Below are 21,126 nucleotides of genomic sequence, written 5' to 3'. Positions count from 1 at the left end.
GCGGTTATAGGGATCAAATTAAGTTTGTCGTAGTTATATACAAGCAGGACAAATAACCTTTTGAAGTGAAACCTTCTTGATCGGAGTTGGAACAAAATTTACCGTCACATTTTTCGGTTACGCGCTATTTTTTTCTTGTCACGGTTCCTACCACGGTTGGTTCGAAGAGATTCTAAGTCATTAATTACAATAATATATACTAATGATAACAAAAAAATCTAGTAATCGTAGTAGTAATAAAGTAAAATGAACTAATTGTATTATTTGTATTCATGACTATGATAATAAAAGCCTTTTGTTAAACTTTATTTAACCAATTTCTGTAAAGTTTTGTAGTAGATAATTTTACGAAAAAGAAGGTCATAAAAAAGTTCCATTTCTTAGTTCTCACGTATGCACTCTAGTACACGCACATATTTTTTATAAGCTTGAACGTTTATTTTCATTTATATTGTTGTTTTTATAAAAGACAAGTATATAATTTTTTAAGTTATTTGTTATAACTCCTATGTAAATAAGGAGAAATATTTTTTTAGAGTTGGTTACACAAAGGCGGCAATCCAAATTCTAATTCCTAACAATCAATTAAATATTACAATATATAATATAAGAATTTATTGTCGAGTATCAACAAGTGTCTACTCGGTAGAATTTATCTAATTTTAGTAACGTGTCACATTTAAAGGTCTTATTTCTAAAACAATGGCAGAAAGGAACAAAAGACAAAAAGTGCCGGTAAAACGAAACAGAACTTTGGTATGAATTTGGGACTGTTTTCAATTATTATTATATATTATTGATTATAGCATATAAATATAAAGAGGAACTCTTTACTGGAGGGGACTCTCTAGTTTTTACTTTATCTTATAACTAAGCAAATGAACTCAAAACCCTTGAAAACACTTGATACCATTCTCAAATAAATTCGATGTATTAAACTTAAGAAGCCTATATTGATAGAGTGTAACGTTGGGGAATGTACGATGATTTATAAGTCTTTAATTTACTTTATGTACCAAGAAAAAGTATTAACTGTATTTTTTACTCGTAACCACAAATCTCAAAATGTTTACTGTGTGTAATTTCAGGCTGTTCCCTTGCTTATAACATCTTTATTATCTCTTGGAGTATCATACTATGTTTATTACCTGATAAATACTCCACCTGAAATGCCTAAAGTGAATCTAGAAGCTTATTGGGGTCCATATCCTATGAAATCAAATCTTGATAAGACTATCAGGAGCTATTCTGTTGAATTTTCAGAGGTGGTAAGTGATAATTATTATATTATATCATAATCATCACAAAGATCTTGTGTGCATGAAATAGTTCAACAAATTCTTGTATAAACATTCTGTTAAATAAGTTTATCATAATTACTACACCAAAGGATTTGGTATATAAATGTATCAATTTACATAATCATGTTTAAATAAAAAACTGACTAGCTGGTAAATTGCATAAAACTTTATAAAATGGAATTGGACCTACATTCTTTTTACAGTGTTAGACTTTAGTAAAATTACAATACATACAATCTTTTTAACATATAATTTAATAACTTACAGATGGTGAATGAGTTGCGAAACCTCCTTCTACATAGAAGACCATTCCAACCACCTCTAGAAGATACAGGTTGTACATATGGTTTCAATTCCAATTTTCTTACACGAGTTCTAGACTATTGGCAAAATAAATACAATTTTGCAGACAGGCAAAATTTCTTAAACAAATATGATCAATATGTTACTAATATCCAGGGTCTTGATATACATTTTGTACATGTGAGGCCAAATGTAGGACTTGATGTTGATGTAAGTTCTTTAATATTAATTGTTCTGAAAAGAACATTTTTTGCTATTTCTAATACAGACTTCTGAAGCTTGAAAATGATAAAAAAGTTTTGTTTAATGAATGTTATGTATTTTCTTAGTAAATTTCAAGTATTTAATTATAATTATATTGAATTAAATAATAAAATTTGAATAATAGTACTAAAACCATATTAATATTTTTAGTAATTTTCTTTTTACTTCATCTGCAGATAGTTCCTCTATTACTTCTACATGGCTGGCCCGGTTCCTTTAGAGAGTTCTATGAACTCATACCAGAATTGGCTTATAAACCAGGAAATGATTTTGCAGTGGAACTTATAATACCTAGTTTACCTGGTTTTGGATTTTCACAGGTTTTGATTCATTCTTTTTTATTAATCAGGATATCTAGCTTTCTACCAGTTCATATGAACTAAATCTAATCTCTCTTAAATTTGATATCTGATTAACTTAGTGTTGGATTCTAATAATTTTTTTTTAAATTATTTTATTAATGTTCTTGTTAACAATTTTGCTTGCAACTTGTGATTTGAAAATTTAGTTAATAATTAACTGATTTTTTTAAAATTTTGTGTATTTTCCAAATGACTGAAACAATCAATTAATATTTTGTATTTGAGGAGAATTTTTTTGACGATTTGACCATCACTTAGCTAATCATGGAAATCAATTATTGCTCACATAATACTCTGCAACTGGATTGATTTAATATTGTTTTCTTGTAATGTTTTGCTTATAATTTATAACAAGTAGGTATAGTTTGGTCGGGTTTTATTATTAAGTGTTTTTTATTTTATAATTCAATTTTATGTAGGTTATTTTGATCTTAATATATATATTTTTTTACTATTGTCTACAGGCTCCTGCTCGACCAGGCATGGGTCCATTAGAAATGGCTGTAGTTATGCGAAATTTGATGGAACACATTGGGCATGAAAAATACTATATACAGGGTGGGGATTTTGGTCATGGAATCGGTTCAATAATGGCAACACTGTTTCCTGATAAAGTCTTGGGTTTCCATACTAATATGCCAGTTGTCGGACATCCTATGGGGACTATTTATACACTTTTAGGTATGATTATATTAGCAGTTAATAAACTATATAAGGTTACTTATTGTTTCAATTCTTATATTAGAGAAAACATGTGACTAATTATGTTTGATTTTTTTATATTATAAAAATATATTTTATACCATCCAAGTACACCAACAATAATTGTTTATAATATTTTATTAGGTTCAATTTTCCCAAGTTTAATAGTGGAACCGGAAATACAAGACCGGATCTACCCACTCACTAAACAAATATCGTTTTTATTAGAAGAAACTGGTTATATGCATCTGCATGCAACCAAACCGGATACAATAGGTGAGACAAAGTTTTTCTGATCATAGAACTTCACAATAGACTTGTCTATGTCAGACATGCCATACAACATTACATTATTTCAGTCTGCCAACATGAGCAAAAATTTATTAGTTAGAAAATTCATGAAAGGTTTTGAATATGCCCAAAATATTTACATTTTGTTAAATAAAATAAAATCTTTTTATTTGTTAAAAAAAAAGATTTTTTCAAGTACTATACAATACAGCAAGTACGGTCAGTGTAGTGGTCATCTGTGAAGACATTCACCTTTTAAACCGCCAAAACATTTTTTATTTCAGGCATAGCCCTAACGGACTCTCCAGCGGGTTTGGCAGCTTATATTCTAGAGAAATTCTCGACATGGACAGACCCTAATAATAGAAAAGCAAGTGATGGAAACCTTTTGTCAAACTATATGTTGACACATCTACTGGATAATGTAATGGTGTATTGGGTTAGTAATTCCATTACGACGTCGATACGACTGTATGCAGAGGCCTTTAGTAAGAAACAATTAGCATATGGGATGGATATGTAAGTATTTGTCCTACCCACACTTTCAATAGAAGCTCTATATATTTTTTTTAAATTTCAGTTCTATATTTAAACTTAATTTTATTTTTAAAATTTATCAAAGACTGTATAAGTAAATTTATACTAATGCAGTATGTAAAGATGACAAAAAACGAGTGTGCTTGTGACCACACGACTGAAATGAAACTTCTTTCGCTCCATTTGTATATATTTATGTATGTGTGTGCGTACAATATATATATATATGTATGTACAAATACATATATTAATTTTCTACAAATATCTAAATTTATTTTTATTCATTATTGAAGTGAAACTTCTTTATCGACGTATGTGATATGTATATGATAATAATAACAAATATATATTAGTTTTGGGTTTAGGTTTGAAATAAGAATAACTATATATTATTGAAATTGATAAAATAAAAAGACTTGTTCAAATTTAAGTGAATTTACAAGAAAAGTGAGAGTGGTTATACATTTCGTTTTATAAATTCAACACGCATGATTTTAATATTCTATATATAAATCTGTTAAAATTTGTAATTATGAATTAATATGACTGAAAAAATTGTTTTTCTTAAGGCTTAAGCCGTATCTACCCCATTTTCGTGAAGTTGCAAATAGTAGAAAAATGATGTCGTAAAGAAGTTTCACTTCTTACCTGTGTACTCTGGTACACACACACATTTTTTTAAAATTATTGGATCCATTAGTAATTACTGTGGTTGATTGTAAAATCGAGACAATAGGCTTATAAAAAAACATAAGTTTGTTAGATATACGGAACGTATTTGGCTAAGAGAGGAAGAGAGTAAGAAAATGTGCTCGCGCACTGCTGTCTCTTGCTTATATCCCCCACTCAACTTCCGTTCGCCTTGCCCGATCACACTTTTCGTAACGCTTACGTCACGCGTTCGCCAGCTTACTCCTCAAGTCATGCGTGCGTAAAGAAGTTTCACTTCAAAAATAGTAGTGCTATGCATATCTTTGACAGTCATTCTATAACGGCCAATATTTTAAATATAGAATATGGTGAGAATGTAAAATATGAGGAATAAGGCGAGTTACGTTTAAATGTGATTTGTTAGTGAAGCGGATGCGTAAACTACTGGTGCTGTTGACCAATCACAACTGTCGAAATGCTGTCATTTTGCTTTATCTTTTATCTTATGACGTTTTGTAAATAACATCAATTAATGTCAATTGATCCTAAATATTAGCAGGTGTTTTATATACTAATAGGGTATATTATACAAACATTATTCACTTTAACAATATTATTTATAATTTAATATATTACGGTATTTTCAGGATACCAACAAGCACTCCAACTTGGGGTATAAAATTTAAGCACGAAATTTTCACTCAACCCGACATAGTTCTAAAGCTTAAATATAAGAACTACTTACATACAACAATAGTGGATGGAGGAGGTCATTTCGCCGCGTTTGAGTCGCCTAAAATCCTGGCCAAAGATGTGTTGCAAGCTATTATTACTTTTAGGGAATTTTGGGGTGTTAAGTAAGTATTTTTTATATACTTAAATGGTCATATTTTTTTTAAATGTGGCAAACGGGCAGAAGGCTCTGATGTTAGTGATACCACAGCCCGGTGACACACACATTGCTAAAAGGCTGGCTAGTGCGCTGCAGGCCTTTTAAGAGTCGAATTGGCTTGGAAATACTTCAGTGGCCAGCTGGTTCCATATATATACGTATTCTGCCTAGACGTCCGCTGATGAATTTTAGCTTTAGGCGCTAATCTGAACAACTCCTATGTCCGTTCAATAGTAAACGTGGTGGTAGATGCAGAGACCCCGATGTTGACGAAATCTTGGTTATCGCTTGACGATGAATACCGTCAAGTCGAAGGAGCTGGTACTGGTGAACTCCCACCCAGAGAACAGTATACTTTAAATCTTACCGTGTTGTTTTACATCGGTCAAATTCTAGTTTAGTATAGGAACCTGTATAAACATCAGTCTTAGCCGCCCCAACAAACCTCCTTTGTCCGTTGTGTATAAACTTTTAATGATCTCATTTCTATCTTTTCAGCAAAATGAATCAAAACCCTCAACCAGAACCAATAAAAGCCACATCAGTTCACGAATTCACCGTCACGGACATATATGGCAGAAATATAAAACTTGAAAAATATAAGGGATATGTCCTCTTAATAGTGAACGTAGCCTCACAATGCGGGTTAACCGACAAAAATTACGATCAATTAAACGAATTATACGACAAATATTCCAAAAGCAGGGATTTCCGAATTTTAGCGTTTCCCTGCAATCAATTTAATAGCCAAGAGCCAGGTTCAGAGCAAGATATAATTAAATTTATTAATAAAAGAAATGTTGAATTTGATGTCTTCGCAAAAATCGAAGTGAATGGTGACAATGCTCATCCCTTGTGGAAGTTTTTGAAAAGGGTTCGAAGTGGTACATTAGGAGATTTCATTAAATGGAACTTCTCTAAGTTTATAGTTGATAAGAATGGGGTCCCAGTTGAACGGTTTGGGCCTAATGTGGATCCCATTGATTTAGAACCGTATTTGGCTAAATATTGGTAACTGTATAGTTTATTAGTGATATACATACTTAACCAATTGCCATATATTAAAAATACATTGATGAAATAAATATCATAGTAATTTGACAAAGCCCAATTATAGGCAGGATAGGATTTGCCCCCAATTTTAATTAAATGAGAAAATGTCTAATAAAAAAGTATCGGATTTTTACAAAAGTAAAAAGACAGCTGATTGATTTGATTTTAGTATGTCAAATATCAAAAAAACTTATAATTAATTTTTCTACTCTACTACTCCAATTTTGTACTTGTTCATTGTTGAAATAAAGTGTTTAAAAATTTAACTATTTTGTTACAACCAAAATATGATACAAATATATAAATTATGTATTCTCATGTTTTGTTGAATTTATACTTTTTGTATAAATGCATATTTTAAATATAAGTTACTATTGTTAAAACTGTGCTCAACTTTTTATTAATATATATAAATACATTTTAAATGTTTTAGTCATTTCTATATTAACTGTCCATGAATGTTGTAGACCTACCCAAATTCATGTTATAAATTTCTGCAAAATTACAAGCAATTTCCACAGTGGGAAAAATAGGCCTGTTTTTTGTAACTGATTATTTTTGGTTTTATTTACTCTAACTTTATTTTAATTCTATAACAGTGCATTATAAATTATTTAATACAACTCATGTGGCATAGGTCAAAGTTAAAAAGAAACTATGATATAGTTAATCCTATTTAATTTGATATAATAAACTGTTTATTATTGCATTGTTAGGGGGAATTCACATAGAAATAACTAAATATTAACGTCAGAAATGTATCTTTATTGAAAAGTTAAAAATAAAAGTGTAGTTTGAAGCAAATTTAAACAGTTTGCCCTGAAAGTCTTAGGCGGGAGAAGTCTTGCAAAGTATTTCTAGAACTTGACTCACTCCATTGGAGATCAGGATTTGCAGCAATCATCTATAATTATTTTTATTTATAATGACCATCTACTGAATCGATACAATTTGTTTTGGGTGCTCATCAATAACAGCCTCATTCAAACCTCTGTTCTGGATTCAAAACAAAATAATACTTTATACCTATAAACTGTAGTCTTTAAATATTGTATGGGCAGTGAAGTAAAAATTACATATGGAACCGAAAATTAATCCCTATCCCATCCTGTGTTATTAATTATTTAGACATTTTTTATCACTAGTTCATGTCCCCTGAAGCAAATAAACATTGATAGCATCAAATGAAATGACATCCAAAATCTATAAGATTAATTTGTATTGAACAAAATTAATTATTAGTGAAATATAATAATAGTCCTCTCTTACCTGTCTTCTTGCTAATTCCATTGGATGAAATACTACTTAAATTGTTACTGAACTATGTTTAAATATATTTTATAGATTTGTATACATGGTGTACCAATATTTATGGGTCTGGGTAATAAAAATAATCTTACATACTCAGATTTATACACTACATAATATAAATAAATACACAACAAATGAAATATATTTTCTTTATTTAAAAACACATTTAATCATGTTCTTGAAACCACCCAAAATAATATTTTTAATCAATGATTTTCCTAAATGTGAGACAAAATAAATACAGCAAAAACAAGCTATAATAAAATACATTCTACCTTTCTATGATACCACTGTGATACATAAAGTTCCAAAATGTAAAATACTGAAAAATTATTAATTCAAAATATTACTTTGCTATACAACTTATCAACTAGACTTAATGTAGTTGAGTTTATTGGTAATAATTTTAATAAGATTCAAAGTTGAGCACTTAGCAATAAAAGGAGGAAAGCTTTGAAGAAAAATAGTGCCAAGTAGAGCAGACAGCTTTTTTTTACTTGTTACTGCAATCTCAAGTTATATAAATAGGCCAATCTAGTTTATCCCTTTTGCACAATTTTTCTCTAAAATTTATTAATAAACTCAACCACTCATCTATTCTACTTAAGGTATATCCTTAATAACCTCAGCCAGTTGTTCCCTGGAGAACATGTGGAACATTGACCCTGGAGTCATAGTGACAACCTCCACATTACTTTCTGACAATTTCTCTTCCATTACTTGCTTTAGAATTGTCAACGCAGACTTAATTGCCTCCTTAAGTGTCATGGACTTGTGGTACACCTCCTACAAACATAAAAGGATAATATATTTATAAGATAATTAGCTATCTTACTTGAAATAAAGTAATATCACTGTAAATAAGTAAATAAATAAAATATACTATTATTATTATTATAAATACTGAAAAACTAGTAGTTTAAAATAAAATATCTGAATTTGATATTAATTTGACATTCTTTATGAGAGGTTATGGTAGTCCACTGATAAAATATTTGAAACATAAAATAACCTTTAAACTCTGCTGAGCTCCTTCACTTCCTGAGCCGATTGCCTTAGCATCATACTGCACAAATGTACCACTTGGATCCATATGGAATAATTGTGGTCCTTTCTCATCAATGCCTATAACAAATATCGGCGTTAGTGAGTTTTTTAGGAAAATTCTTCCTTTCATTAAGAACATTATATTATTGAAAATGAATGTTGCTTTAAATACCTGCAAACATAACAGCTACACCAAATGGTCGAGACATGGCTGTACCACTATCATCATCACTATCTCCAAATTGAATAGCCAGGTTGGAAACAGCTTGAGCACAGGACTCAACACTCATCCTTTCATTGTATACAAACCAATGGTTCTGGCATTCTACGCGAGCTCGTTCAATTAATGTTCTAAAACAATAAAAAAAAAATCTAAGTAAATTGAAAGCAAATAACAAGGAATGTAAGGTTTTACTTTTATATTACCTTGAATCCGCCATAAGCCCGGAAACAGCACATGCGATATGCCGGTCTACTTCAACGATCTTTTCAATTGTTGTCGGCTCCATCAAAGGTGATGTGATTCTTTTTTCAACCGCCAATACTACACCCTCAGACGTACAAATGCCGATTGCAGTGGAACCCAACTTAATTGCTTCTATAGCATATTCAACTTGGAACAGCCTACCTTCAGGGCTGAAGGTATTAACACCGCGGTCGTATTCTGAACGCGTTAGAAACATCTGCAAAACGGTATTTTCAGGTTAATAAAGTTATAATATATTCATTTTGGAGGTAAAAATATGTACTTACATTGGTTTAGTTTTTATATTATGTTAGAAGACTTTTGATTTAGGCCTTTTACTTTTTCGTCAGCGACTCATAAACTTTCAAGTGTTCTATTCACGGGAATGACAAACAAAAATGCAAAACTAGCGATTGATCAAGTTGATATAGACAACTGACAGCTACCAACTACAGAGTACAGCCAACAAATGACAAAGTCTTTTACACAGACAATTTTATTCCTGGTAATAATTTATTAGGTAAAAATTAATTCAATCAATCAGTCAAATAATTTATTTCAAAATTCCAATTTCCAAATGGCACTTTAGAACGATAAATAAGATATAAATTGATTCTAGTTGCCCCTTCCAAAAGGTAGTTTCGTGTAGAGAAGAATGGGCAAGAATCTCAACACTTACTCTTTTAAAATAAAACTTACAATAATTGTAAACTGTAGTTAAATAATTATATGTTAAGACAATGTACTCCCAGAATAAAATTACTATACTGGTCTATTATTATTGTATGGTTAGTATACAATATGTTCCTCATATATTTACAAATATCGAAACCATAGAATAATATACATTAAACAGTAATAAAAAAACAATAAAACAGCATGTGAGATAAACATAAAATAATACATTTGTAGTTTTATACAACAAAAAATAACAAATATGTATATGTAAAATTAGATCCGCAAGCAATTGATTTTGTCAAGGCTATGATTGTACTATGGAGCAGGACCAGCATGATTCGAAGCACTATTATCTTGAATATAATCCTCTTGGTCCGAGATCCCACTGCCGGGTTGGTGACAAACGCGTTACGCGCTAACTCTCTTTCACTCTACCTCAAATATTTATCATCTTTAACCGCCAGCAACCCTTATTTGCGGCCAGATATAATTAGGCACCCTTATATGAAAATTAATAGAAAAAAATTAGCTTCAATTTGACATATAATTAATAGATATCCGTTATAAACGTATAAATATATCGAAATCATACCTGTTTACACTTGGCTGCAAAGAGGTGCGGCCATGTGCGCAACGGCAACCGTGATTTTTTAGAATCTTCATATTAATTCATTTAAAAATTAAATGAACGTAATCTTTTACCAAAAATCAATTCAAAATAATTTAATTAAAAATATTGGCGGCCAAATTATGATAGGCAACCTAGAGAATATAATATATTCTCCTAATTATAAATAAACATAAAAATTTGGTTTTAAACAAAAACTCGATGAACGCACCAATCCTGCAGTGGGATCTCGGACTATCTAATTTGTAATATGCTTGTTTACAAAGTGTACTTTTAATAAAAAAAAATTTAGTTTAATAATGTAAAAAATGTTAATTATTATTAAATGTTGATGTTAACTTGGTCGCAAATTATAATTTTATACATTTTCTATAATTTAAGTTAATTTTTTTCCTTGTGAATTCATATAGTATTGACCACCAGTAAAATAACAGTAAAGTAAGTACTTATGTACATATTAATATATATATATATAATATATATATATATATATATATATATACTATATTAATGTCTGTATAATACAACCTTAGTTCTATAATTTTCATATTAAAAATATAAAAAAATACACTTCATTTAATCTCTCTTTTCTAATCGATAATGAGAATGTACAAATACTTTATAAGTATTAAGTAGGTAAATAAATACATAGAATATTTTAAATTTTTAAATTGTGACGCATTAAATTTAGGCCACCCTAATTAGTTTTTACAATAACAATTATAAGAACAATGAAAAAAGAGGACACAGATAATACATTTATGCCCGCTTTAACAGTATATTGAACTTCTAGTGATAGAAAGTTTTTAGTAAAATAGATAACGAACCGCTGAATGCCAGATTAAATCTTTTTTCCTTTTAAAAAATGTATTTTCTATTTAAGTTATACGTGCTCTATATAATTATAAAAAAAATCTTGACTATAGTGTATCACATTCATAAATCTAGTGAGTGCCTGCAAGTACATATCACAAGAACAAAATATAGTAGAGATACGATGTCTAGTACGTTCTAGAGAGATAAAAATCGGTAGACTGCAAGGATTGGAATTTGCAAAGAAATTTTTAAACAACAACACACTCATCTCACAACTGATTTTAATGTGTTGCATACTTCAATGCCTGTCTCAATTTATTTGCAACGTCATGACCTTGGCTAACCAATAAAAAACCAATCTCATGTGCAACGATCTGTATGGCTTTTGTAACGTATGTGTCCATAGACTGTGATTATGGTACGTCTAACATATTATGTACATTGTACAACACTAGGTATAATAAAAGTAGACACGCTTCATTGACAGCATATATTACGTATTGAGTGTCGGTTTAAGACGTTCATTGGTCTTGGTTTTACGTGTGTCGCCTGAATTTATTAAGTAGGTAAGTTAAGTAGATTTTCTCCAAAACTATCTTAACCTAAGTAATGATATTATATAGTAATTAAGGCCTGTCCTGGCTGGGCATTTATTTTAAAAATATAATATAGAAATAGAGTTCTATAGAATTTTTTTAAATCGGTCTAGTAGTTTTAAGTTCATTTGTTACAAACATACAAAATTTAAAGTAGTAGTATTAGTCTTAGATAGGGTTGCAACTTTAAAAACGAATAGGTGCAGAATGTACCAATTATTCTTGATAGAAAATAAAATTATTTAAATTTTTTTTTATATTTTTTATATAGGATCTACATAATTTTTGCCAATTGATTTTTTTTTAAATAATTGGCTATTTTATACTGATAGAATATTCAGCTGTTTAAGCAAAAAAAATGTTTAGTTTTTTTAGTTAGTTGTTAGGTTGAGAAAAACAAACAAAATTCTAATATAAATTCTAAAAAAATAATATATGTGAACAATGTAAAAAAATGCTTTTGACGCTATAGATATCTAGGGGTATTTTTTTGCTTTTTGACTTTTACATGTTTAACTGCTAATTGTTAAAAAAATATTTTACAGTTATATCAACAAATATTCAAAATAATATGGCGGGCACGAGTGGAGGTGACTTACCTAAAACAATACAAGGTATTGATAATATAGAAAAACAGAACAAATTTTATTCTTTAAAGTATTCATCTGGAGAATGTGGCCGGTTGCATATTCTTAATGATCACGTGTTTCGGTTTTATATGTCGCCCACCGGAGAGTTCTTAGATTATCCAAAACCTCATAACCCAGACGACAAAGCAAATATTATTGAAAAGAATGAGGACAGCTACGGGTATGACGCATTTAAAAACTCGACATTACAGGATGCAAAAACACATTATATTGTAGAAACCGAAGATTTAAATATTATTTTCGATAAGATAAGGGGAACAATGGCAATACACGACTCTCGGAAAAGTAAAGATGTTTTTAATGAATTCAATTCTTTATCGTACGAGGATCATAGTTGTACACAAACAATAATACAAAGCCCTGGTGAGTATTTCTTTGGAGGAGGTATGCAGAACGGTCGTTTCACTCATAAAGAAGAAGTAATTGATATTGTTAATACTAATAATTGGGTCGATGGAGGAGTAACGTCTCCGTGCCCTTTCTATTGGTCTACGCGTGGTTACGGTATCCTAAGAAACACTTGGCAACCCGGTTTGTATGATTTCGGAGCATATTCCAATGAAATCATACAAACAAGTCACAAAGGAATTGATTTTGATGCATATTTCTTTATCAACTCCAAACCTAGAGACATTTTAAGAGATTATTATGAGCTAACAGGAAATCCACTAATGATGCCCGAGTATGCCTTTTACGAGGCACATCTAAATGCTTTTAATCGAGATTATTGGGTGGAGGTTACATCTACCACCCGTGGCGCTATTTTGTTTGAAGATGGAAAATATTATAAATGTTATCAGCCTAAAGACATGGATGGTAAACAAGGAATTTTGGAATCACTTAATGGTGAAAGAGACAACTATCAGTTTTCAGCGCGAGCTATGGTAGACAGATACAAGAGGCATGATATGCCTCTCGGTTGGTTTATACCGAATGATGGTTATGGGTCTGGTTATGGCCAAACTGATAGTTTAGAAGGTGATATTGATAATTTGAAAAAATTCTCAGATTATGCAGCAATAAATAGTGTTGAGGTTGCGCTTTGGACTGAGTCCAATTTGGAACCTATTGATCTTCTCAATCCCAAAAAAGGTGATAGAGATTTAGCTAAAGAAGTCAGTGTAGCAAACATAGTTGCTCTCAAATGTGATGTTGCATGGATAGGTAGCGGGTACTCGTTTGCATTTAGCGCTGTAGAGAACGCCTCTCGTATATTTGTTAGGAATACAACACGACGTCCACTTATCATCATGGTAGATGGTTGGGCTGGGACACAAAGACATTCAGGAATCTGGAGTGGGGACCAAACTGGAGGGCAATGGGAATATATTCGATTTCATATACCGACTTATGTTGGTTCAGGTCTATCTGGGATGCCGATTGTAGGCTCTGATATGGATGGTATTTATGGAGGAGATTTAAGGGAAGTTAATGTACGAGACTACCAATGGAAGTCCTTTACACCCCTTCAGTTGAATATGGATGGTTGGGGTCGGGTTCCTAAAACTCCTTTTAGTTTTGACGAAGAAGCGACATCTATTAATCGAGCATACCTAAAGTTTAAAACAATGCTTTTGCCATATAACTATTCAATAGCGTATGAAGCAACACAGGGATTACCCATGGTACGAGCTATGTTTTTGGAATACCCCAATGAAAATTCATCATATACAAATGACTCAAAATATCAGTTTATGTGGGGATCAAATATTCTTGTCGCTCCCATTTACAATAGTAAAAAACTCGGAGATTTATCAGTACGTGATGGTGTATATCTACCGAAGGATGGAGAGATATGGATAGATCTTTTTACGGGTAAGAGGTTTCAAGGTGGAAAAATTTACAACAACATACTCACGCCATTATGGAAAATACCAGTATTTATCAAAGATGGGTCAATTATTCCAATGACGAATCCAAATAATAATCCTTCTGAGGTAGAAAGAGAAAACAGGATATATACCATTTATCCTAATGGCAAATCCAGTTATGTAACATATGAAGACGATGGCATATCAACACAGTATTTGGAAGGACAAAATGCAAGCACAGAAATTACAGTAATTGGCCCTAAATCAAATTCAGTTGGTGATTTGTTAATAAAAATAGGAAAAACCAATGGCGACTATAATGGTATGATAAAGAAACGAACAACCATATTGCAAATAATGTCCTCTAATAATGTAAACAATATGAAGATCGCTCTAAATGGAGAAAATTTAACAATTGAAAAAGTACACACAGAAGAAATGTTTAATAAGGGCGTAAATTGTTTTTGTTTCACAGAAAACTTTTTTTTGAATCCATTCATAAAAGAATTTAGCAATATTGGCCAAAAGTTTCTGCTGATAAAAATAGAAATGGTAGATATTGTAACTACTGAAATAAATGTCAAAATTAGAGATTATTCATGTGGGGATTTCAAACAAATATTTGGCAAAATAGATGAAATCAATTCAAATCTAGAAACTCCATGTTTGAGAGTAGATAATGATGACACAACGCCAACAAGTATAACTATGGAATGGGATTTAGTTGAACATATTGACTATTATGAAGTATTAAGAGATGATGTAATTTTTACAAATATTACAGATACAAAATTTACTTTTGATTCATTTAGAAGTGATACAGAACATGCTTTCAAAATTCGGTCAGTTAAAATCAATAAAGCATCGGATTGGAGTGAATTAGTCAAAGCAAAAACGCGGGAGGACCCATTTAAACATATTATTCCAGGAGTGAAGGTAACTTGCAATTTGCCATGTCAACCAAATCAGGAAGTATTTAATTTAGTTAATACAAATTCAGCTAAGATCTGGCATACACACTGGACTGATAGAGGCCAAGCAAAATCTGAGCCATTGAGGCTAAAGTTTGATTTAAATGAAGTGTATGATGTTGCAAAAGTTGATTATTTTCCAAGAGGTGATGCAGGTAATGGTACATTCCTTGAACTGCAATATAAATTTTCTATTAATAATGAGGACTGGTCATCTCTCTCAGAAATTATAAGATTTAATCACAGCAGTAAAACTAAAACTATTGATCTGAATGCTCGATTCAGATACATTGAATTTATTGCAACAAAAACTGTTGGGGATTTTGGGTCAGGAAAACATATGTTATTTTATAAAAAGTAATGCCTTTGATGTCTATTCCTTAAAATAATTATTTAGGTTTGATTAATTTGTAACATCTTATTCATAAGTAACAATAAGTAACATTCCCAAAGCTTAATTGGGAATACTGGAATTGAAATATTATCCTATTATATAATACATTTTTGTCAAATTTATTTAACTTTTTTAAATTGATTAACTAATATAAATATTTAGTAAGTATTATGTTTAAAACAAATCTTATATGAAAGATCAATTTATTTATAAAACACTAGTTTACTTAAATGTTCAATTCTGCAAATCTTCAGCATTCCTTACCGCTACTATAGTACACACAGATGTATTAGAATCAAACACACAACTTATAGACAAATCTTCTAGGACACAGCTGTATTCATGGTCAGGGTATTTAGTTTTTACATACAAAGACCTTGGATCATCTGAAAGTAAATGTTCAATACTAGTCTTAAAACTCACTGCCCTATCTCCAATCAATGTATTAAGTCTTTGTAACGCTTCATCTGTGAATCGGACAGTATATGTTTGAGATGGAGGATTTGTTATCCAATTTGGTACTCTGATACCATCACCAAGGTACATGATCCTTTGAGGGGGAGTGAACCGTTCTTGGCCATCTGGATTTCCCCTATGTACAGGAGATTGATCAATTTGATTTGTGCTTAATGGTGAAACAGCACCTGATATGCTTTGAATGGGTGAGGGTATTTCATCATCAAATGGTGAATCAAGAGAATTAGTATCAACACCTATGGGGTTTTCGACACGGGGGCTGGGTCTGGAAATTAAATAATTAATAAATGTAAAATGTACTGAAACTTTAAGAATGTCAAATAAATATATAAGTACTGAAATACTTGGTATAACAAATCAATAATAAAATTGAATAAATCTGTTTAAAAAGTCTTTCATTTATTAATAACCTACTTATATGCAATTACGTTTATGATATAATTTAAGGGCTTTTAGAATTCTAGAGAAATACAGAATTTATTTTTTTAATTACCAAAAAAATAATAATTTTACATTTTTATATTTACCTCACACTATTAATCTGTAAATTATTTAAATCCAAAGTATCACTTGTCCCTTCAGTGGGTGGTCGGTCCAAGGAGATGGATGTAAATGTTTGTATTGGATAATCATATTGTGGAATGTATGGTTTTACATCAAGAACTGGTGTGCCATTAATCATGTCCACACCATGGAAAGTAATTTTGTTTCCTGAAAAATACGTAAAGTATAAGCACAAAAACACATGTATAATTTAGATATTAGTGCCAGCAAAGTAGCCATCAACAGATAGGAATTGTTAGGAACAAATCATAATCTTTTTTACTATATCAGATTCGAGAACCAGGTTTATGAAGTAATGCACAGTAGGGTGGGCAAGACAAGTAATATCTACCTTCAATATGATGTATCTTGACCAATGATAGACCTATAGGGCAAGGCCTATGTGGGGACCTGGTGGAAAATACCCCCCTTTTCTCACCAGCAAGACGTGGTGGCGAGATTTTAGGTGGCGGACTTGTACTTGCAGTTGAATGGAAGTGGAATAGTATCCTGTAATATACAATACAATTGTTAGTCCCACAAAGGTAATTTTTAATAAATTACCATTTAGCAGTATGTATTTCAGGAAACATTTTATAACATATATGCTTATTGCATGGAATACAATAAAGAGAACAGAGTCATATATTGGAATTCAACATTCCTTCCATAAATTTCACAGAGCATCCCCAAAATTGCATCATTTTATATTATACTAGCTGACCCGGCGAACTTTGTTCCGCCTTAATGGCAATAAATAAGCAGTTTGGGTTTTTTTATTGGAAAAAATACAAAAAAATTAAATACCTACATTAATCATTCATTATTATTTCTGTATTTTAGTACATAGGTTGCTCTTCACTTAAGTACCTTGAGATACACATTTTTTCATTTTTTGTTTTATTATCAGGCGCAAAAACAAACAACGCTGATGGTCTTCCGACCCGTGAACATGCCACGTATAATTGACCATGGGAAAAACATGAATGTTCTAGATTTAAACCACAAACTTTTAAGGATTGGCCTTGTGATTTGTTGATGGTCATGGCAAATGCAAGACGTATCGGAAATTGAAGTCTTTTAAATTCAAACGGCATATCGGTTGGGATCATCGGGATCCTCGGAATAAGAACTTCCTCACCTTTGAATTTTCCTATCATTATCGTAGCGTAAATTACATTGTTCTTCAATTTTCTAACCACCAAACGCATACCATTATGTAGTTCAGGTCATCTACATCTTTATTCTTTTTCTTCTTTTTTATCAGTAAGCAATGTAACTCTCATGTTTGTTGTCAGCTGCAGTTTCGTCACATAGCGCCATAGATTTGACGATTTGAGGCAAGCGTTTATTTCGTCGACAGCCGTAGATCTTGGAATTACTGGCAGTATTTGGCGGAAATCGCCAGACAGTAAAATCATTGCTCCTCCAAAACATCTCGATTCATTGCGTAAATCTTTTAATGTTCGGTTAAGTGCTTCCAATGCACGTTTATGCGCCATTGTGCATTCGTCCCAGATGATGATTTTCGATGCCGCTAAAACTTTGGCCATTGCTGAGTGTTTTGCAATATTACACGTTGGTTCTCCAATAGTTTGAAGATTTAACGGTAATTTTAATTCTGAATGAGCCGTACGGCATCCTTCTAACAATGTGGCTGCTATTTCAGAAGAAGCAACTGCAACCGCTATGTTGGATCTCGCCCGAACAGTTGCTAAAACTAATGACATGAGGAATGTCTTGCCAGTTCCACCAAGGGCATCTAGGAAATATAAACCACCACTTTCATCATCGTTTGCCTTCATTAAAGTATCATAAACTTCCTTTTGTTGGTATTTCAACAGGGGTACATTCGTTTGAACTACTAAATCTAATTCCTGGTGATCATATTCACGTTCCCGTTCCAATACTCGATTAAATGCGTCATTCGACAACAACAACAAATAGAAACATTCATCATTCTTTGGATGAACTGTATACATACGACAATACCGAGTTTTATAGTTCTCTTCACTGTTTATACGAATGGGCAATAGCACTATCATTATAATTAAATTGTAAATTGTAAAAATAATTAAACGTATTTATTTAATAGAAATATTTTGAATATTGATTTCTTACAAATATCAAATTGTCATATATACGTCATTACATAGCTGTCATTATACGTCAATTACATAGCTATCATTTGCGTTTTATTATTCCAAGTCTGATTCTTATTTGTTATACCACTTTTTATAGTGACTGACGTTTCATGTCAAGTCCCACGGGAACGCTGTCGAACGGGATAAAAAGTATCCTATGTCCGTCTCCTGGCTCTAAGCTACCTCCATACCAATTTTCACTCAAATCTGTTCTTTCGTTCTTGAGTTATAAGTGGTGTAACTAACACGACTTTCTTTTATATATTATTATATAGTTTGTGAGTTTGTTTCTAGGATGTAGTAACTGATATTGAAATTTCTTTGATAGTAAGCTACTTTATTCTTGAGTGACATTAGACAACAAATATATTTGGTGTTTATTACACACAAAGAAAATGTTATATTAGTATTTATAAAAAATATTAATATAACATAACATAACTATTACCCTAGGGTAGAACTTTTGTTTTTGTAGCATACAAAAAAAAAACACCTATAGGCATATTATTACAGTGACCTGCCACCAACATAAAACTCAAAATTGGATGAGTATCTAAGAAATAAAATGTGGCTAATAATAAATATGACATACATTTTGAGTGAATTTATCTGCAATATCTTACTTTCACACTAACAATTACCTTGTTTTAAGATTTTTAATTAGAGAAATATGCATATACAAAATCCAGATATATCACAAACATAGCATTTAGGAGTTATATAATAAATGTAGTTATAAAATATATTTTATTCTAATGTATATTCATTATCATCATCTCTGGTGTTCACCAGAAAATTATAAAGCCTATTTAGACTATATTAACATAAAACATACCACATATGTGAAAATTCTTCTAAGCCACTCAATGCATGTTCAGGATTATTAAATGTGTCAGTATTTATAACAACCACACCTTTAGCATTGGATAAAACTGAGGGCTGTCGAGGTACTGCACGCTTATTCTCAAAGGTTGTTTCTATATATCCTATTGGAGAATAAGAGATGTCTTCTGATGGTGATGGTGTATCTTGGCTTTGTTGATTAGAAATGTATGTTGCTGCTGAAATGTAGTATATTTTGTTTATTTTATTACTAAGTATAATAATTAAGTTATATATATAGTTATATATATTTAAGTTGTCATGGAGATCCTAACATTTGCAGACAAAAGTTTTGAACAAATAAAAGTAATGAATACCTGCTTCTATACAATTGGAACATCGAAATCCACTCAACATAGTTTTTACAGTTTTTATTTCTTTACTGTGTTCATGTTTAAGTGCCGTCAGCTTTTGTCTGTAAATTCAAAGTAAGCATAGATTTATTTCTGATACTAGATATTTAAAATATGATTGTGTATGTGAAGCTTCTAAAAGTGTAGTCATGATTGCTATTATTTAATGACATAAACGAAAGTTATAAAATAAGATATTATACTTGTTATTTGAAGATAAGACCCCCCAATTTTGTAGCTAATATTAGAATCCACCTCTTATTATAATTCAATGACAGATGCCTCAGGTATCTGAATCTAAAGTAAATTCCATTACAGTAGAATATTAATAACTTACCTTAGATTTTTTAATTCTGTTCTGGCCAAGAGAATTTGGTTTTGATAGTATTCAAGACTTTCAGACATTTTTCTTTAAAATAATCAACTCAACGTGTATAAACCTAACCAATTATTTATCGTTAAACGAAAGATTACCACAGCATTTTAAAAATAGAAGACAAAAATAATCGAAACAATAGTAGTTATATAAAATGCCAATTGTCAAGTTTACTTTATATGACAGTTCACGGATAGGCATGAACTGTCAAATTATGTGGCATTATAATCTGGGAAAGTTGTCAAGCCGCTCCTCCTGGTAGGGCTTTTTTTTATAGAACAGGGGTGAGGGGAGCTGAGAACCGCACCCCATTGGGTGTAGAGGATGTATAATGCGTTCATAAATTTGTTTATCTCGGTACTGATATTATATAATTGTTTATGTCTGAAACGGGAAGTATAGAAGAAGACATTTCTTCACGCATTGCCAAGGCCCGAGCAACCTTCGCACAACTTCAGGCTATAATGTATGGCAGTCACGGATGTTAACGTATCGAATCAAACTTAAAATATTCGGATCCAACGTCGATTCTGTGCTGCTCTATGTCACTAAAGACATCACACCGACTTCAAGTCTGGAGCGTGGCCGTCCCAAGCAAATTGCAGATGAGATATTGTAGAGAGCTGG

The 21,126-nt window shown here is 31.3% G+C and overlaps 4 protein-coding genes across 7 annotated transcripts; 2 read left to right on the top strand and 2 right to left on the bottom strand.

Moving 5' to 3' along the window:
* Positions 1-525: 525 nt before the first annotated feature.
* LOC110995134 (juvenile hormone epoxide hydrolase) lies at positions 526-6,739 on the top strand. Of its 2 annotated transcripts, none has more exons than XM_022262147.2 (9): positions 526-735; positions 1,089-1,268; positions 1,569-1,814; positions 2,045-2,188; positions 2,695-2,911; positions 3,077-3,208; positions 3,508-3,742; positions 5,059-5,268; positions 5,802-6,739. In XM_022262147.2, exons 1-9 carry the CDS (start codon positions 703-705, stop codon positions 6,316-6,318), a joined length of 1,914 nt encoding a protein of 637 aa, XP_022117839.2. In that variant the 5' UTR covers positions 526-702; the 3' UTR covers positions 6,319-6,739. The 2 variants fall into 2 exon arrangements, with proteins under 2 accessions (XP_022117839.2, XP_022117838.2); XM_022262146.2 differs by having other exon boundaries at positions 526-756; positions 5,802-6,736.
* A 1,111-nt stretch (positions 6,740-7,850) lies between these two features.
* LOC110995133 (proteasome subunit alpha type-5) lies at positions 7,851-9,611 on the bottom strand. The gene is made up of 5 exons (XM_022262145.2): positions 9,468-9,611; positions 9,141-9,397; positions 8,887-9,065; positions 8,680-8,792; positions 7,851-8,453 (listed from the first exon to the last, which is right to left on the bottom strand). The coding sequence occupies exons 2-5, from the start codon at positions 9,395-9,397 to the stop codon at positions 8,271-8,273; spliced, it is 732 nt and encodes a 243-aa protein (XP_022117837.2). The 5' UTR covers positions 9,468-9,611; the 3' UTR covers positions 7,851-8,270.
* A 2,147-nt stretch (positions 9,612-11,758) lies between these two features.
* Positions 11,759-15,920, top strand: LOC110995089. 2 transcript variants are annotated; one of them, XM_022262075.2, is made up of 2 exons: positions 11,759-11,868; positions 12,444-15,920. In XM_022262075.2, exon 2 carries the CDS (start codon positions 12,470-12,472, stop codon positions 15,689-15,691), a length of 3,222 nt encoding a protein of 1,073 aa, XP_022117767.2. In that variant the 5' UTR covers positions 11,759-11,868; positions 12,444-12,469; the 3' UTR covers positions 15,692-15,920. The 2 variants fall into 2 exon arrangements, with proteins under 2 accessions (XP_022117767.2, XP_022117768.2); XM_022262076.2 differs by having other exon boundaries at positions 11,766-11,864.
* On the bottom strand, positions 15,914-20,617 carry LOC110995090 (tRNA (adenine(37)-N6)-methyltransferase). 2 transcript variants are annotated; one of them, XM_022262079.2, is made up of 6 exons: positions 20,461-20,617; positions 20,088-20,185; positions 19,724-19,946; positions 17,097-17,254; positions 16,729-16,912; positions 15,914-16,466 (listed from the first exon to the last, which is right to left on the bottom strand). In XM_022262079.2, the coding sequence occupies exons 1-6, from the start codon at positions 20,526-20,528 to the stop codon at positions 15,959-15,961; spliced, it is 1,239 nt and encodes a 412-aa protein (XP_022117771.2). In that variant the 5' UTR covers positions 20,529-20,617; the 3' UTR covers positions 15,914-15,958. The 2 variants fall into 2 exon arrangements, with proteins under 2 accessions (XP_022117771.2, XP_022117770.2); XM_022262078.2 differs by having other exon boundaries at positions 19,724-19,949; positions 20,461-20,616.
* Between the last annotated feature and the right edge of the window lie 509 nt (positions 20,618-21,126).

Source organism: Pieris rapae, chromosome 7 (genome assembly GCF_905147795.1).
Source record: "Pieris rapae chromosome 7, ilPieRapa1.1, whole genome shotgun sequence".
Lineage (NCBI taxonomy): Eukaryota > Metazoa > Arthropoda > Insecta > Lepidoptera > Pieridae > Pieris > Pieris rapae.
This window is presented reverse-complemented; position numbering and strand designations above follow the sequence as displayed.

Excerpts from the sequence above, each read along its gene's own strand:
- LOC110995134 (XM_022262146.2), top strand. The coding sequence starts at position 703 with ATGGCAGAAAGGAACAAAAGACAAAAAGTGCCGGTAAAACGAAACAGA. Across the intron at positions 757-1,088 it reads TAAAACGAAACAGAACTTTG|GCTGTTCCCTTGCTTATAAC; the intron begins GTATGAATTTGG and ends GTGTAATTTCAG. Across the intron at positions 5,269-5,801 it reads AGGGAATTTTGGGGTGTTAA|CAAAATGAATCAAAACCCTC; the intron begins GTAAGTATTTTT and ends CTATCTTTTCAG.
- LOC110995133 (XM_022262145.2), bottom strand. The coding sequence starts at position 9,397 with ATGTTTCTAACGCGTTCAGAATACGACCGCGGTGTTAATACCTTCAGC. Across the intron at positions 8,793-8,886 it reads TGTAGCTGTTATGTTTGCAG|GCATTGATGAGAAAGGACCA; the intron begins GTATTTAAAGCA and ends TATTTGTTATAG. Across the intron at positions 8,454-8,679 it reads GAGCTCAGCAGAGTTTAAAG|GAGGTGTACCACAAGTCCAT; the intron begins GTTATTTTATGT and ends TTATGTTTGTAG.
- LOC110995089 (XM_022262075.2), top strand. The coding sequence starts at position 12,470 with ATGGCGGGCACGAGTGGAGGTGACTTACCTAAAACAATACAAGGTATT.
- LOC110995090 (XM_022262078.2), bottom strand. The coding sequence starts at position 20,528 with ATGTCTGAAAGTCTTGAATACTATCAAAACCAAATTCTCTTGGCCAGA. Across the intron at positions 19,950-20,087 it reads TTCCAATTGTATAGAAGCAG|CAGCAACATACATTTCTAAT; the intron begins GTATTCATTACT and ends ACTACATTTCAG. Across the intron at positions 16,913-17,096 it reads CAAGATACATCATATTGAAG|GAAACAAAATTACTTTCCAT; the intron begins GTAGATATTACT and ends CGTATTTTTCAG.